Here is a 16,188-nt window from a genome sequence, read left to right on the forward strand (position 1 = left end):
ATTCCCTCCACACACGCCCCACAGCTCTGCCCAGCTCTGCAGGGTTGAAGGGGGCTGGATATCTGTCCTGCTTTCACAGGGGGTAACTGGCTCCTACGCCCTTGGCCAGAACTCAAATGCGCTTCTCTCCGGGGAGAGAAGCTGAGTGTGGGGAATCAGCTGAGGCCACTTCCTTCTCTCCCCTTACCCCTAACATCTGAACACTTAACTAACCAATGGAAGAAAGAGGAAAAGAGAGAAGACAGAGTAGGAAAGGGGGAAGGGAAGCCACGTCTTCTACTTGCCTGAACATCAAACTCTTGCAGGAGGCCAGTGATGGTCTGTGGAAAGACAAGAGACATGGTCAGTTTCATCAGTTTCCCGGAGCAGAGAAATAATGTCAGAACACACGGACCTCTCCATGCCCTGAGTCTGTTATATCTACCCTATGTCCTCTGTGGGGCCTCTCTAATGCCTTACAGAGAGAGACTTTTCATCTCAAAGAATAGCAGTCCAGCAGAAAAGTAGACACAGTAGATGGATTCCTTTTTGACTGCAGCCTTAGTGAAAAAAGATCTGAAGGTCTAAGCTGACCACAAGCTTGAGAGATACAGGACTGTAATTGCCTATTAACTGATCCCTCTGTCTCCACCTATGTGCTATACTTTTAAAGCTCAAACCTGACCATGTTACTGCCTTTAAATTTCTTCCACGACAGCCTATCATCTAGATTAAAGTCCAATCTCTCATGGGTGGAAGAGGAGAACAGAGCATTTCCCTCAATCCAACAATTCTGAGTGTCCAGCCCAAATTCCATCTTTCACCAGAGCTGACACTGGCAGGCCAAGCCCAGGAAGACAGGAAAGGGGCCCTTGTCCCCTGAGTAGCAGTGAAAGTACAGCTCAGAGTTGAAGCTGGAGCCACCCTGGGCCAAAGTTTCCAAGAGATGTTACTGGCATGCTTTCCTCTCAGCTCAGAGATGGAGTTCAAACACCCCCTGAAAGCGGAGGCCCAGCTAGACCCACTACTACCCACCATGAAAGAAAACAGCTCAGCAGAGCAAAAGGCAAAAGAGGTGACGGAAGGGGAAGGAGGACCCCTTGGGACAGCCAGGGGTTGGAAGATAAGATTGTAACAGCCGCCTGCTGAGAGAGATTAAAATAGCTTCACACCCCCTGGGGCTGGGGTTAAGAACATTAGGGAGTTTGATAAATTCAGGTGGAAGCAAATGTGGCCAAAAATACTTCGTGTGTGTGTGTGTGTGTGTGTGTGTGTGTGTGTGTGTGTGTGTGTGTGTGTGTTGCTAGGAGGGAGTAGAAAAGCTATTCTGAACAACTCTAACCTTCAATATGTTAACAAGAGTGCAGAGGTCATCGAGGTTGAGGACAGACATCAGGAAGAACTTCCCAACAGCAAACCTAATTAAAAACGCTTTGCTGAGTCAATCTAAGGAATTGGAAGGTTTACTTCCATCTAAACCTTGAAAGAAAGGGTCAATATCTACTTAGAGATAGGCTGACATGAGATGATAATCTTTTAGACGTTTGTTTGAGAAGTAAAATTTTCCAAGGGTAGCACTGTGCTGCCTAAAATATATAAATGCTGTGTTTAAAAATGCATTTACCCTTGCACTCAGCGATGCCACTTGGGGAGTTTACCTTAGAGCTGCACCTGCATGTGTATGAAATGAGGTACGTGTAAGATCCAACGAGTGTATGAACATCCTGCCGCACTGTTGGTAATGGCAATGTGGACCCCAGTGTCCACATACAGGGCACTGGTCAAATAAATGTGGTGGAACACTGTGACACTGGCAAGAGAGAAGCAAGTGCTCTATGGACTGACGTTGGAAAGGTCTCCATCGTAAGTGGTTAAATAAATAAAGCAAAGCATGGTATACTATTTCATATGGTTTTTCAAAAGGGATAAGAATATGTTGATATGTATCTGTATCACCTAGGGGTTGTTTTTTTTCTTGTATGTTTGTTTGCTTTTCAATACTGTGTCAAAGATTCAGACAGAAGAGGAAATGGATTTGCAGCATGAATAGTGAATAGTATTATAGTTGGCAAACTATGGCCCTCCCCATTCCTCCACCTTTTTTTTTGTAAATAAAGTTTTATTGGAACACAGCAAGCCCATTTGCTTACATATTGTCTAGGGCTGCTTTCATGCCGTAACTATAAAACTGAGTAGTTACAACAGAGACCATGTGGTCCTCAAAGCCTAAGATATTACCATCTGGCCCTTTATAGCAGATGTTTGCAGACCCCTAGCATGGGAATGATCTCAAGCATTCTGCAGCTTCGCCTGGCCTGGCTTCTAATACTAGCTGTGTCACCTATCCAAATGAACTTGGGCAATTCCCTTCCCAACAAGACCAGTTTCCTCATCTATATAATGGGAAATAGAAAGTTGCCTCCCACTTTCATAATGAAAAGTCCATGAACTAATGGACCTAAAACAGAGCAGCCACTAGCAGAGTCATAAGCCCATTCCAGTGGCAGCCGGCCTGAGCTTGGCTCCAAGCCCCACATTTTGTAACCATGTGACCGACCCAAGAGGACAAATTAACCTCCTGGAGACTCAGCTTCCTCTTCTGTAAAATGGGAGCAATCAATGAACCTAGTTTCTAATCAACCACAGCCTTATCCTTCCGTTTAGCAGGAGAAAATCCATGAAGTGTGACTGGCCCAGAGACAGGCACACAGGACGTGGCTCACGCATGCTAATTATTACTTTCAAAAGCATTGAGTTGACCTCAGAGTAACTGCACTTTTGAACCTGAGCTTTACATTCTAAAAAAAGGTGTCTCATCACCGGCCGCTAAGAGGCTCCGTGAGAACCGGGACGCGAACATAGTTTAAAAATACAGCGTCAACTATGTAAATGAAAAGCCTTTTCACATCCATCCACAGCTGGTCCAGGATGGATCATGCCAGGCTGGGCTGTAGGGCAGGGGCTTCTGTTTCCAACAGGGAGGCCTTGTCGACCTGAAAGGTTTGCCCGAAAAGATGGTAATAATTGTAGCAACAAGAGCTCATGAGCAAAGCTGGTCCCCTTCAGGGCGGACAGGGTTCTAACGGCTCCACATGAATTAACCCACTCTATCCTCACCCTGGCCCCATGACATAAGTCCTAGTGTCACTGTTTTTTAAAGTTGGGGGCCTGGAGCACAAAGAGGTTGAAGGATTTGCTGGTGGTCACAAAGCTGCAGGGTGTCACAGGCAGGATCTGAACATAGAGAGTCCGGTCCCAGTGTATGTGGCCTTAACCTCTAAGCTATGGGGCAGACAGAGTCGATGGACAACGGGCTTCATGCTGAAGGTTTTAGAACCACAGGATGCCAGAGGTGGAGGTGACAACTCTGGTTCAATGTCCTTACTTCACAAATGAGATCAGTGAGGAGAGGGCAGAAAAGCCAGTGGTGGGTGAGAGGCCTGGCCACAGTGCCTTAGCACTCGGGAGCCAAGCTGGGACTTGAACTGGTACTTCTTGTCCCTTTGCATCCCTGGACAAGGTGACCTGTGGAAACCAGGAAGCAGTGGGCATGTGCGTGTGTGTGCATGTATACACACGTGGCAGTGTACATGCACGCGTGTTCCCATTGTGCACACACGTATGCCTGTGTACGAGTGGGCATGGGATGGGGTTAGCCAGGGGCATCTCCACTCACCTCTCCTTTCTCCACCAAAGGCTTCACCTCAGCGAGGTCCACGTCCTGCAGCTCCCGAGACATGTCCCTGCTGTCACCTGCCTACAAAGGGACAGAGACCAGGAGGTTAGCGCTTCCTGCTGGGACATGTTTTCAGAAAGGAGCAAATCTGAGGCCAGGGAGCAAGCCTTCACTTGCACAGCCCAGCAGCTCCTACGTCCTACCCACCGCCCCATCCCATCCCACTCTTGGGGACCCAGGGGAGTAGATTTCCTAGGATGGGAAACTGAGGCTTACGGACGCATCTACACTCAAAACCAGGCCCTCACACCCAGTCCAAGACCACCCACCACACCGAAGACGTTTCTCCCTGCATTTTAGAAGGAGACCCACATCTCCAAGCCCAAAGTCAGGCAGCCCCAGCTTGACGACCGAAAGGGGGCAGAAGGTCGCAGAGGCCCGCCACAGGCAGGCGTGGCACTAGCTTCCTCCTTCTTCCTCCTCAAACGAGAGGGGCCCCAACAGAGGGGCGGCCACGCAGACGCCCCCGTGTCCAGCTCTGTCCAGGGCACTCTGCTCCATGCTGTGGGGGAGAGGGGCAGGAGGCAGGGAACACCTCACGCCAAGGGGTCTGACACTGACCACTCAGGAGGATTTTGAAAGAAAAAGGACTTTTGAGGCAAAAAGCACTGCATGAGCCAGAGCAGGGGTGGGAGAGCAGGGGTGGGGAGGGTCGGGGTGGGGGCAGAGATCGGGGTGCGGCAGAAGAGGTCCTCCTTGGCTCTGACGCCCAGGCAAGTGCAGAAGAACCAAAGGAGCTAAGCTGAGCAGAGCTCGGGCGGCGGAAATGCCACCATAATCGACTCCCTGGGGAGCGAGGCTTGGGCGGTGACAGTTACTGAGCGCACACCTGGTTGCCTAATCAAGGACCTGGTGGCATAAACGTTTCTTGTTACGGATGAATAGTCAAACTGGGAGAACGAAGCGCCCACCAGTACCGGGGTGAGGCACAGAGAGTCCAGAATGAGGGTTCCGTGCTGCAGGCAGAGGCCAACGAGACAGGGTGAAGAAGTAAGTGACAGGAGGAGGCCAGGGACCCTCAGGTCACAGACCCAGATCTTCCGCGTCGGGTACTTGGTGAAAAGCCGCCTGACCTCGGCCCTCACGCTGCTCCTTTCCAGGATGGGGACCTCGCCCCAAGCTCCCCGCAGACGTTAACAGCCAGAGAGAGAATGCAAGTCTCTGAACTTCCAGCCCAGGGCTCCTCTGAAGATCCAGCTCCCCGAACCCAGAAGAGCCCTCTTTATGACACACCTCTCGGAGGTCAGCGGGCGAAAGAGCAGGGGCCACCCGGCCCCCAGCCCTGCGCCGCCGTACATGGCATTCCGTGGGCAGATCCCCTGGGACGCTCGGGTCTGGGGCCCCGGCACGATTTTCCCCAGCAGATAACCAGCCCCACAAGAATGCCTTTATGCAGCCTTTGGAGTCCAGGCTCCAGAACATTCTGAAAACAAAGTCGGTTTTATATTTGTGAACATTGCTGGGCAGCTGCCAGCTTGGAAGCAGGAGGCATGAAAAGCCAAGGTCTGTCGGCCTTGCTAACTCAGCGTGTTCGTGGTCCCGAGACCCTGGCCGTGGGACACCTCGCCTACACAGCGCAGGGAGACTTCCAGAAGCCCGGGGCTCTGGCAACGCCACCGTTCGTGCTCAGAGGGAAAGGACTTTACGTTTCACAGGGGCTCCTTCAGAAGCCAGGGATGAAGTTGGGGTCTCCCGCTACCCCCTGCGCGGGCCCGGGCAGGCCTCCTTCAGCCCCCTGTGGACAGGTAGCCTACCCGGCCCCTTCCCTTCCCTACCTGTAGCTCCCAGCATCACAGCCAGGTGCAAAGTCGGGCCTCAACTCGCTTGTTGAATAGACAGATGAACGGCTTTCGTGCAGCTTCAGAGCAATGTTTGTACGTAAATTCACTCTTACATGACCACCAGACCACAAGAGTGAAAACAGGTCTACATTTATAGGGGCTCATCCCAGACTGCAGTTCAGCCCGGTGTGCTCAGGTCTCCTTGGCTGCCAGGTGCCATGATCCCACTAGACTGTTGGCCTCTACCTGCCCCCTCATCCTCTTTCAGAACAAGAAATAGTTCAAGTCCAACCTTCCTGGCTTCCCGAACATGCTCCCAGAGACATCTCTTCACTCCACGCCTTCTTTTCCTTCCGACAACCCAGCTTCCCAGACCCCAAGAGACAGTGGGTTGAAAAGGCACGAATCCCTTGAACATCAGCATTTGAGAATCGCTGCTTTGGGCGGGTTGGGTGAGGGCGCCGCCCTCCATGTGCTCAGGGCCTTGGGGAGGCTCAGGGCGGAGCCCACGGAGAGCTCTCCCGGTGTTTGTCTAAACGAGGGTGATTCTTCCCCCCCTCCATTTGGCGCTGTCTGGAGACATTCTTTTTTTTTTTTTTTTTTATGGAGACATTCTTGATCATCGTGACTGGGCGATGCTACTGGCATCTAGTGGGTGGAGGCCAGGGCAGCTGTTAATCATCCCACAGCGCACAAGATGCTCCCGCAGCAGAATTATCTGGTCCCAGTAGGGAAGAGGCTGAGACACCCTGGCCTAGACCAAGAAGCAGCTAGTGAGGTCCCCAGGACGCCGAGGTCTGCAGGGAGACCAGATAAAGCAGAGGGACGCTCCAGTTCTTCTTGTCCGGGGCAGGGGGGTGCCTGCAGGCCCGGGGCAGCCTGTAGCTGATAGCCGTAACTGCAAATGTCCCAACAGGAAGAGTTGGCCGGGACCTCCATCTAGGTCACTGCCCGCAATAACCGAGGCTGCCCAAATGGGCTGCAGAAGGTGCACCTTGAACCTTCCCCCTCCCCATGCCCCCCACCGCCCTCCCTGCGCTACTGGAGGAGCAAGAAGACAGCCTGCTTGGCACCCAGCTCCGCCGACTTAGGCCACTTGAGGCCAGCCCTCACCCTGTCTCTGTCGCCTCAATCCAAAAACTTCGCAAACTTTTGGTTCAGAAGCTGTTTGCCTAAAGGAAACCTTACAAGGAAGTTCAGTACATAAAAATTGATTGTCTTTAAGAAGAAAGCTGACGTGCTTTGGGTGAAGCCAGGGACATCTCCCAGCAGCCCCTCGGGCCCCCCCTTCCTATCATCTGCCACCGCCCCCGGCAAGACTAGCCCTCAAAGACCATCTGAGTTCCAACAAGCGTGGACTGTACGGCGATTTACTCGGAGGTGGTTTTCCCGTACAGTAGGTTCTCATGCAGGCACTGAGCAGAGACAGAAAGGACCCCTGATAGCTCCGTTGACAACTCTATGTGACAAGTCAGGGACCGATGGGAGGGGACCTGATTTGGGTGCTCTGGCTGGTGCCCCCGCCCCCACCAGGTGCCACTCGGAGGGTCACACCAGGGTCACTCCCCACAGCCGACCTGAGGCCCAACTTGGCTCAGCAAGCTCTCTCCCTGCACCTGAGGCCGAGCGTTGGATGCCCGTCCCTGCCCTTCTCCACGGCCTCCTGAAAAGTCCCAGCGCAGCGTCGGACTGAAAAGGGCTGAGGCAATCATGCAATGGACAGGGGGTGACAGGGCCAGGCCGCGCAGGGCACAGGAGTGGGAGCCCAGGAGTCCGACTCCCAGCCACCCTGCAGCATGGGGATGGGGCCGTACCTGCCAACTGTGTCTCAGCACAGAAGGAAGCGGCTCCAGACAGGAAATGAGGTTGGGACAGGCCTCCTTCTGCTAAAACCCCACTCCGTGCCCAAAACGGGGCTCCAGGTCACAAGGCCAGCTGCCAGACTGGTTTATACCACATATAAACCAGTGGTATAAACCTTTCCCACCTACTTGCCCAGAAAGAATTCTGAGAAAACCAACATCGCAGAAGTGAAAGGTAGCCAGGAGCTAGGCGGGGAGACTTGAGGGTCAGACCTGGGCATCACCATTGATTGGCTCTGTGATCTCAACTCTGAGCCTCAGTCTGCTCATCTATAAAATGGGCGTAACAACTCCTGTTCCCAGTGAGTAGCAGCGGGGCTTAAATGAAACTATGGCACACAGAATGTGGCAAACAGCTGCTTAATTAATCAGTGCACTTTTCTGGTTGCCTCAGAGACCGCGGACATCTGTGGGGACACAAGTCTATGCTTTATACATTCTTAGTCCCCGAGTGGCCCAGCAAGCAGGGGACACAGAGAAGAGCTTCAGCAGGTGCCACATGGGTTTCCAGCAATCAGACCCAATGCACCATCACACAGGTCAATGAGTAACAAAGGCCCAACGGGTGCGGGCAAATACCTTTCCAGTTCAACAGACCCAGGAGTCAGTCAGCAATTAGCTGGACTTCATGGGTTCCAGGGAAGCCAAGACTGAGATTTGTCCAGAGGAGGGACATAGGTGACCTCGGGGACTGGGAAGGCAACGGGCAGAGGCATTTCAGGCAATGAGGTCACGTGAGAGCTGTTAACCAGTCACTGGGAGAGTGAGGGACACAGAGCCTGGGATTCTCAAAAACCCTGGTAGAGCAGCAGGAACACTGCTTAGGAGTCGGGGCATGGAAACCCCGCCACATGACTTTCCCCAAGTCATTCATCCCCTCCCTGGGCCTTGGCTTCCCATCTACTAAATACGTGGCGGGTGTTCTATGGACAGCACCTGGTCCCCAAAGCTCAGGATGGATAGGAGCCTAGGGGAGAGTGCTGCACGCAGACAAAAGGGCCGTGCACCCTGAGGTCCTACCAGGGCCCCATGCAGCTTGGCTCTGCCTGGATCCATCTGCCCTGGGAACCTGGAAGAACCTCTCCTCCCGGCCTCGACCCTCCCTGTCCATTAAACAGGGTCTCCCTCCAGCTCTGGCACTCTTCTAGCAAGCCACACAGGGGGACCTATCTGCAAGCTCTGCTGGGCCCCTAGAACTCCCCCGAGGCAGGGCGGGGGTGTCCAGCAGACAAACATCCAGGATGTGCTCTGGGAGCCCCAAGATGCGCCCATCTCAGCAGGAGTGGCCAAAACCCTGCACGCGCACAGCAGGACCGCAGCAGCAAGAACTTCTATGCACCTCCCGGGCTCCAAACTCTGTCCCTCCTTTGAGCTTTCCAGCAACCCCAGAAGGTGGACCTTAGCGTGAACAATCTGACAGGGAAACGGAGGCACAGAGAGATTATGAAATGTACCCCAAGTCGCCAAGCATCAAGATGACACAGCTTAAAGCAACCTTAAAGGGGACAGTTGACCGCGACACCAGCTTGCTCTAAATAGACATACATACCGTGCACCCAGCCCCGGGGTGAGGATGTGCTGAGGATGGGCTATGTGTGTGCCCAGGAGGCTTCCCCTGTGTGGATCAGCTGGGGGAGTCATGTGTTTCTCCCTCTACCATGGGCAGCCCCCCAGAGCCACCACGAGAGGCCCCCTTCCCTGCAATACCACCCGGGATCTTCCTGTAGGTTCTCAGCCCCCCTGAGCCACCATGAGAGGCCCAGCCCACGTCTTAGACTTTTCTGTTCTCCCTTCACAATACCCAGAAGGACTTCTGTGTTTAGCTTTTCCCCAGAGTGCCTTCCTGACATGGCAAATCCAATACTTTGAAAAAGGGTTCCCTGCATTGTTCTATCTGTTCCTCAAGGAGGTCCCTGGAAGAATGTGGATCTGATCATCCCAGCTTACAGATGGGTCACCTGAGGCTCAAACGCCAAGGCCCATGTGACTCCCTTAAGGCCTAGACTCCATCCTTCGACATGGGTGCAGGTGTGCAGGGCAGGCGCAGGCAGACCACAGCCTCCTGGAGTCCTTCAGTGAAGCAGAGAGAGAGGGCCCAGGAGCGACTGTTGATAAGTTTGCATTGATTGTGACGGTCAGCCAGTGGTCCAGATCTTGTCTGCTCCAGAACACGCCTGGTTTCCAAGCCACATGAAAGCAGTGTTTTTTCCAGCACACTGGGCTCTTTATAGAACAGAATTTAAAAGGGGGGCGGGGGGATCAACGGGTGCTGCTGTCGCCACAACATCTTCCCCGAATACAGGGACCCCCGGAAGGTTCCAGAGAACAGACCCCTGTCTGCGTTAACCTCAAGGAAAGTAGCCTTGGGGTATGCCTTGCCTCTTTCTGCCTTGCCTCTTTCTGCCTTGCTGTGAATGCGTTCTTTGGTCCTTTCTTTGCCAAAGAGATTTTGATGCCAAGCTACCAGGCAGTTGGTGGGTTCTCTTGATGTTTTCTGGACCTTTCGAAACCCAAGGCTCTGGGGAGGGTGAGGAACTTGGTGGCCTTAACTCTCAATGTTTTTCTTAAGTAATAAACCTAGGAAAAAATATGGCTGGACTCACTGGACCTTCAAGAAAGTTCCCCAGTTGAGGGGAAGGGAAGTCAAAAATAGGGTTTTCAAAAGTCAATAAAACAGTGACAACACAATTGCGGAAAAGCAGATCAGACGATCAGAATTCCTCGAGGCCCCTGCTGCTCTGCATGGAGGTTGAACCTCGGCAGCATTCAAGGAACTGACTGATATTGAAAGAATGAAAAAAAAAAAAAGAAAAAGGAATCACTAAAGAGAAGACACACCCAGCTGCATGCATTCCCCAGGTACGAGTCTAGAGCTGAAACGGAACTTGTCTGTCTTCGGCCAGAGCACAGAACCAGCAAGAAGGTCAGGGAGTGTGTCTGGGACACAATAGCAGGAAGAGGGAGGGGCCAGCACTTGGTCCTCGCCCACCCCCTTCCCTGCAACACCACCCAGGATCTTCCTGTAGGTTCTCAGCGGAGTTCTGGCAGCCCAGCTACGTGTTTGGCAGAGAGAAGATCAGACCGTCTGCAGGGACGAGCAGAATGATGGAAGTCCAAAGGAGGATGCTGGGTGGGTCAGAGGATTTTTCTGAGAATCTGCGGGACAAGCATAGGCGGCACTGGATGGTCTGTGGGATAATTTGTGGAAAGCACACAGACGGAGCCAGTGTCGCATTGGATGTGGATGTAGTTTCTTCCTACAAAACCCTTTGTCCCCGAGATGGGATGAGTGCCACGCTGACGGGATCCTTCCCCGAAACGGTCTTGCTGCTTCTACCCTCTGGATGGCCTTCCGACCTTTCCTACACAAGAGGGCCCAAGTTATTTCCTTAAAAAGTGGAGGTTTCCTTTGGACCAACATTAATTGAGCGCCTACTAAGTGCCAGGTTCTCAGGTCTACGGGGAAAAGGGTGCCTAAGGAGACAGCCCAGAATGATCCAAGAAGGGTACCTAACCCAACCTGCCTTCCCGGAGGGGAAAGCCAGGGAGGGCTTTCTGGAGAAAAGAGACAAGTTCAATGATTAATAAGGAGAGGGGAAAGGAGGTGAAGGCTTCCAGCTAAGACAGTCCTCAGAATTACCTGCCTCGTAAGAATGCCTCTCACACCCACATTCAGAGAGGGCTGCCCAGAACCTTCTCAAAGCCAACAGGGTGGAGTCGGGGGTCAAGATGGGGGAACAGGATGGAACCCCGGTCCCCATCCACCTCTTTAAGCAGAGCTGCACATGGGCGTAAAATTTATACGTACAGAGGTTTCCACAGGTTTAAGGAGGAAAAAAAATCTATAAAAGATAAGGCCCCCAGACTGCTAACGAGCCCCATTTCCTACCACCTGTTGGAGGGACAGCCCTGCCGGAATGGAAACGCCTGGAGCTGGAGCCCGGGTGAGCAGGGCTTGGCAGGTCTTCAGTAAATGGAGTCAAAGATTGGGTCAAAGAGAGACCTCTGTGTGGACCCGAATTCTGTAATCTGGTCTGTCCTGTGGTGCCAAGTCAGATTCCCAGGATTACCCAGGTCTCTTCTCACAAGGCGCCCACCCTGGAGAGCTGGGCTCCATGCACACCTGATAAGAGTCCCCCACCCCTCCTGCCCACCCCGCTCCAACAAGCCTGGGCTGGCACAGCAGGGGGCCAAGTGAGTGTCCAGGGAATTTAACCTCCTCAGGTTCTGCAGCAGAAATGGCCAACCCGCCTGTCTCTGTCTCCAAACATAAAGAGAGAGAGCAAGCAGAAGGGCAGGGCTGGAACCAGACTGAGATCAGGGAGGCAGGAAGGGCTGCCCGAAATGAATCCAAGAAACAAAGTTCAAGTTCTAAAGACAGGTCCAGAAGGCTGTGGGCAGGGAAAGGTCCAGGGCGGCTCACGTGGAACAGAACCCCATCACTTGATTCTGGACAAGCAAGTGACCCGCGCAAGCCTCGGTTTTCTGACCTGAGAAATGGCAAGGATGTCTCCTATCTCAACTGAACCAGGCGATGCCCTGAAATCACAAGTCACATTAGCCAGATAAGAGCTACGTACTGAGTACTGTGTCCCCAGACCCTGGAGGCATGAGAAATGTGGCCACCCCTTTCTTTTCCTCTCCCCCTACCCATTATTCTGGAGCAGGTATCCTCAACTCTGGCCGCCTTCAGTACACCCTACCCCCAGCCCAGCCCAGGGAGCTTTGAAACAATGCAGATTCCTGGCATATCCCAGACCTACAAGGCCTGGAAATCTGCATTTCAGACCAGGTTCCCATTACATTTTTATGCATTCAGCATAAGCCTAGCTTTTTTTTTTTTTTAAATAAGTGTATTTATTTTTGGCTGCGTTGGGTCTTTGTTGCTGTGTGCGGGCTTTCTCTAGCTGCAACGAGCAGTGGTCACTCTTTGTTGCGGTGCGCGGGCTTCTCACTGCAGTGGCTTCTCTTGTTGCGGAGCATGGGCTCTAGGCGCGCAGGCTTCAGTAGTTGTGGCTCGCGGGCTCCAGAGCTCAGGCTCAGTAGTTGTGGTGCACGGGCTTAGTTGCTCCGCGGCAATGTGGGGTCTTCCCAGACCAGAGCTTGAACCCGTGTCGCCTGCATTGGCAGGCGGATTCTTAACCACTGCGCTGCCAGGGAAGCCCAAGCCTAGCTTTTTGGAAAAACTTCAAGAAGCAAGACATGAGTCCAGCATTGCAGGTGCTCCCACTGGTCTGGGTAAGTTTAGAACAAAGGTTCCTGCCGCTGATTGCCAAGGAAGTGCCTTGTCATTTGTGGAACTGATTGACAGCAAAGTCCCTCACGGTGTCCTCACAGGCGAGTACTGTTCTCAGTTCCTTCCACGGATTAACTCAATTAATATTTACACGTCCCAGTGAGACAGTGCTGTCTGTTATTCCCATTTTTCAGGGGAGGAAACTGAGGCCCAGAGCTCCTGATTGCCTCTCTGTACTTTTCATTCAAGCCCTTATGCAATCACCCCAACACGCTATCATGAAAAAGAACAAAGGCTTTCAAGTCTGACTCCCTGGGTTCTTAGTCTGGCTCTCCCACGTTCAGTCACGTGGCCCACAAGCAAGTCCCTTCAACATTCTTGGCCTTGGTTTTCTCATCCATTCAATGGAGCCAAGACAGCCCAAGCAGAGCTCTTGCAGAGATGAGAGGGGATGCGAGGATACAGCCACTGATCTGAAGAGAGAGAGGTCTTGTCCCTCCCCGGCCCCCTCCGCCTGAGTCAGGCCCCCTCCCTGCTAGAATCTCAGATGCTGAGTCATCACCTTGGCTTCCTTTCTGAAGCACAGGGCCTTCTGAGTCACGCCTTGGATGGGATTCTCTGGAGTTGGGTCCCAAGGAAGAACTGCAGCTTCAGGCCATCAGAAAAACACAATGCGATCTTTCTTCCCCTTCCTTGCTGAGGCAGCCCAGGCCAGATTTCAATGCACTGAGGGGAGGGAAAGGGGGGTCCAGCTCTGTTTAGATCTGGGGTCCAAGCTGGAGGAGGCAGCCCAAATCCCATCAACCACCGCTTAGCGGGGCTGCAGCCCTTTCTCACTAGACTGAGTCTGCTAATCTCTCAAGAACACACAATTCACACTGAAAATCAATCAACCACCCACATTCTGTCTGGAAAGTTTCCTCACCAGAAACTCAGTGAAGATCCAATTTATTTTTGCCCCTCTGACAGCAGAAAATAAATCTCTCAAGACTGAGACCCCCTTTCACCACCTTCAATCCCAGCCAGGAGACCCCTGGAAAGGGTCATGGAGAGCCGATTCCCGGTTTCGGCTCATCCTTGGTAAGTCGTTCCCTGTCTCAGTTTCCATCTGTAAAATGGGTAGAAGTTGGACCAGTAAGTTGTGTGAGTTTTCAATTCCAGTCCAAATTATCAAACCAATGGATAGTAATCCTGGATTTGATTCCCAGGAGAGGAGACCCTAAGAGCTGCTCCAAGGTCTGCTTGGAAAGCCCAGGCACATGCTACCACCGAAAGGTCTACTGCCTCCTCGGGATGCTGGCTACCTGCGGGATCATCGGGGAGTGGGCCAGAAGGGAAGGAGCCATTCAATTCATTCAGCGTCTGTATTTGATCCCTGCCCAAGGACCTGGCCCTGGGCCAGGTGCCAAGTGATGGGGCGAGGCAGGCAACAGCTTCCTTCTCACTCTCTAATGAGAGACAAGGTCCCGCAAAGCTACGAAGGGACATCCCAGGCTTCGATCCTTACACCAGAGCACTGTCCCTTTGGAGGTTTCCCAGCACTTCCAGACCACCTCTACCTCCCCCCCTCCCCTGACTCCCACCCTGTGCCGCTCCATTCCAGCAGTTACCACCACAGAGGGCTGGGGGCTGCACCCGCACCTGCATTCCTCCCCTACTTGGTGAGCCCCTTGAAGGCAGGTGCCGGGGCCGGCACTCTCTGTACCTTGCTTATTTCAGTTCACGTTTGTGAAACTCAGTAACGATTCCAGAATTTCTATAAAGGAGGAGGCTGTGCTGGAAGGTTTGCCTTGAAACTGCATTTTTCATAGCAAGAACACGGTTTGTGTTTATTTTGTTCTTTAGGAGAAGGTGAAGTATGGCTAATGGCCATTAGGAGGAGGCTAAAGCCCTCCTGCGTGGCCACTGGCTGAACTCTCTTCGAATCTTTAATCTTTCCCAGTAGCTCAAAGGAACCAAACAAACTTCAAACTGAAGCGCCCAGGACATCTGCGAAGAAGAGTTGGTCTCGGGCACAAGACAACCGGGCCCTCCGCCCCCAGATTACCCTCCCCCACCAGCTGCCAGGCACCTCCCCCTTCCAAGCCACAAATCGGTGCTGCCCCAGACCCACAGGGACGTCTGACAGCAGAGGCGACAGACGGGCGAGTGGGACTGGTGGGCTGGGGTGGGGGGGAGGGGTAAGGAAAAGAGCCACTAAGTCCCAGCGTCAGCCACTAACGTGACCCAAGCGGTGACCGCGCGTTTGCCCCGGAGCGCACCGCTTTGCACCACACGCCCTGCCCACGGCTGAACCAGAGACCGCGGCGGATGGCCCAAGAACGTCCGAGCAACTCCAGAGGCTCTCCTCCTGCAGGGCAGGAGAGGCGGGCCCGGGAGGCAGGGGAGAGAGGCGAAGCGGGGGAGGCTGGGCGGAGGCGAAAGTGACGCCACTCGAAGCCCCCTCCGGCCCAGGCCACCTCTTCCGCGACGCCACAGTGCCCACCCCAGGCCACCTTGGGGGCCGCACCCTGCCACCCTCGCTCCCGCGCGTGTCACACGCGCTGTGACACACCTCGGACCCACCCCACCACGAACACACACACACACACACAAGCGCGCCCCACCCCTGCTTCCAGGCTGAATGGGCCCCCGCCCCTCGGACGCACCCTGACTCTGGGCACAGTCTGGGAAGCAGGCACACCCACGCCCCCTTCTCCCGCCTCATCCCCATCGCCGCTCACCCCTACCCACCGCCTTTCTACACACGCGCACTCAACCCCTCCTTCCCCAGACACCCCACTGCAGGGACAAACGCCACCCCGCCCCCGACACACGCACTCTTGGTCCCTCCCCCTGCTCCCAGCTCCAGCTCGCCCCCCGGCCCGCGGCGCCAGCTGTGATCTGGGAGGGCCCCGGGAGCGCGGTCAAGGTGTGCCCCGAGCCTCTCCACCCCCGACCCCGACCCCCAGGATCCCACTTCCTCAGCTAAGGGAAAGGTGAACGTGGACCTTTTTTTCCTCTTGTAGCCGAATCGAAACCCCTCACTCCGGCAGTGCCCGCGCCCCCAAAGCCCCTGCTCGCTCTCGCCCTCGCGCCACGGGGAAGCCGAGCACTTGCAGCTCCGCGGGGCCACAAAGGGCGGTCCAGGAGCTGCAGCAGCACCCACGGGCTACCGATCCTTCCCCGCCCGGCGGGAAGAGGGCGTCAGGCTTACCTGAGGTTGAGAGAGAAAAGCAGAAAGAGCCGGAGCTAGGTTGGCGGCGCCCAGAGGGAGCAAGGAGAGCGGCGAAGAGAGGCGTGCGCTCCCGAGCCTGAGCTGGGAGCCAGGGGAGGTTTGTTTATGCCCCGGAGGAGGGCGACTTTATAGGCGCTGTGGCCCCGCCCCCCGTGCCTCGCCCCGCCCCCGCCCTCCCGGGCCCGGCTCGCAGCGGGGACACACCCCTCGCCGCTCCCTCCTCGCGGGCGCTCCTCCCGCTCCCTTGGGCTCCACTGGCCGTGCTGGGGCAGCGCGCGGCGGGCGCCCGCCGGAGCCGCCGCCTGTTGCGCAAGCCCGAGTAGGGGCGCGGCGGGGAGGGGCCTCCGGTCCCGGCGGCCGTTAGGCTCTGCTGTCCC

The 16,188-nt window shown here is 54.5% G+C and overlaps 1 protein-coding gene across 1 annotated transcript in view; it reads right to left on the bottom strand.

Moving 5' to 3' along the window:
• The window catches only part of NDRG1 (N-myc downstream regulated 1), a 54,958-nt gene extending 39,067 nt beyond the window's left edge, over nt 1–15,891 (bottom strand). Inside the window, exons 1-3 of the mRNA XM_059995221.2 lie at nt 15,791–15,891; nt 3,656–3,736; nt 285–320 (exon numbers count right to left, since the gene is read on the bottom strand). Coding sequence (XP_059851204.1) covers nt 285–320; nt 3,656–3,718 — 99 coding nt within the window. The 5' untranslated portion in view covers nt 3,719–3,736; nt 15,791–15,891. The remainder of the gene's footprint in view (nt 1–284; nt 321–3,655; nt 3,737–15,790) is intronic.
• Between the last annotated feature and the right edge of the window lie 297 nt (nt 15,892–16,188).

This window comes from Delphinus delphis, chromosome 17 (genome assembly GCF_949987515.2).
Source record: "Delphinus delphis chromosome 17, mDelDel1.2, whole genome shotgun sequence".
NCBI lineage: Eukaryota > Metazoa > Chordata > Mammalia > Artiodactyla > Delphinidae > Delphinus > Delphinus delphis.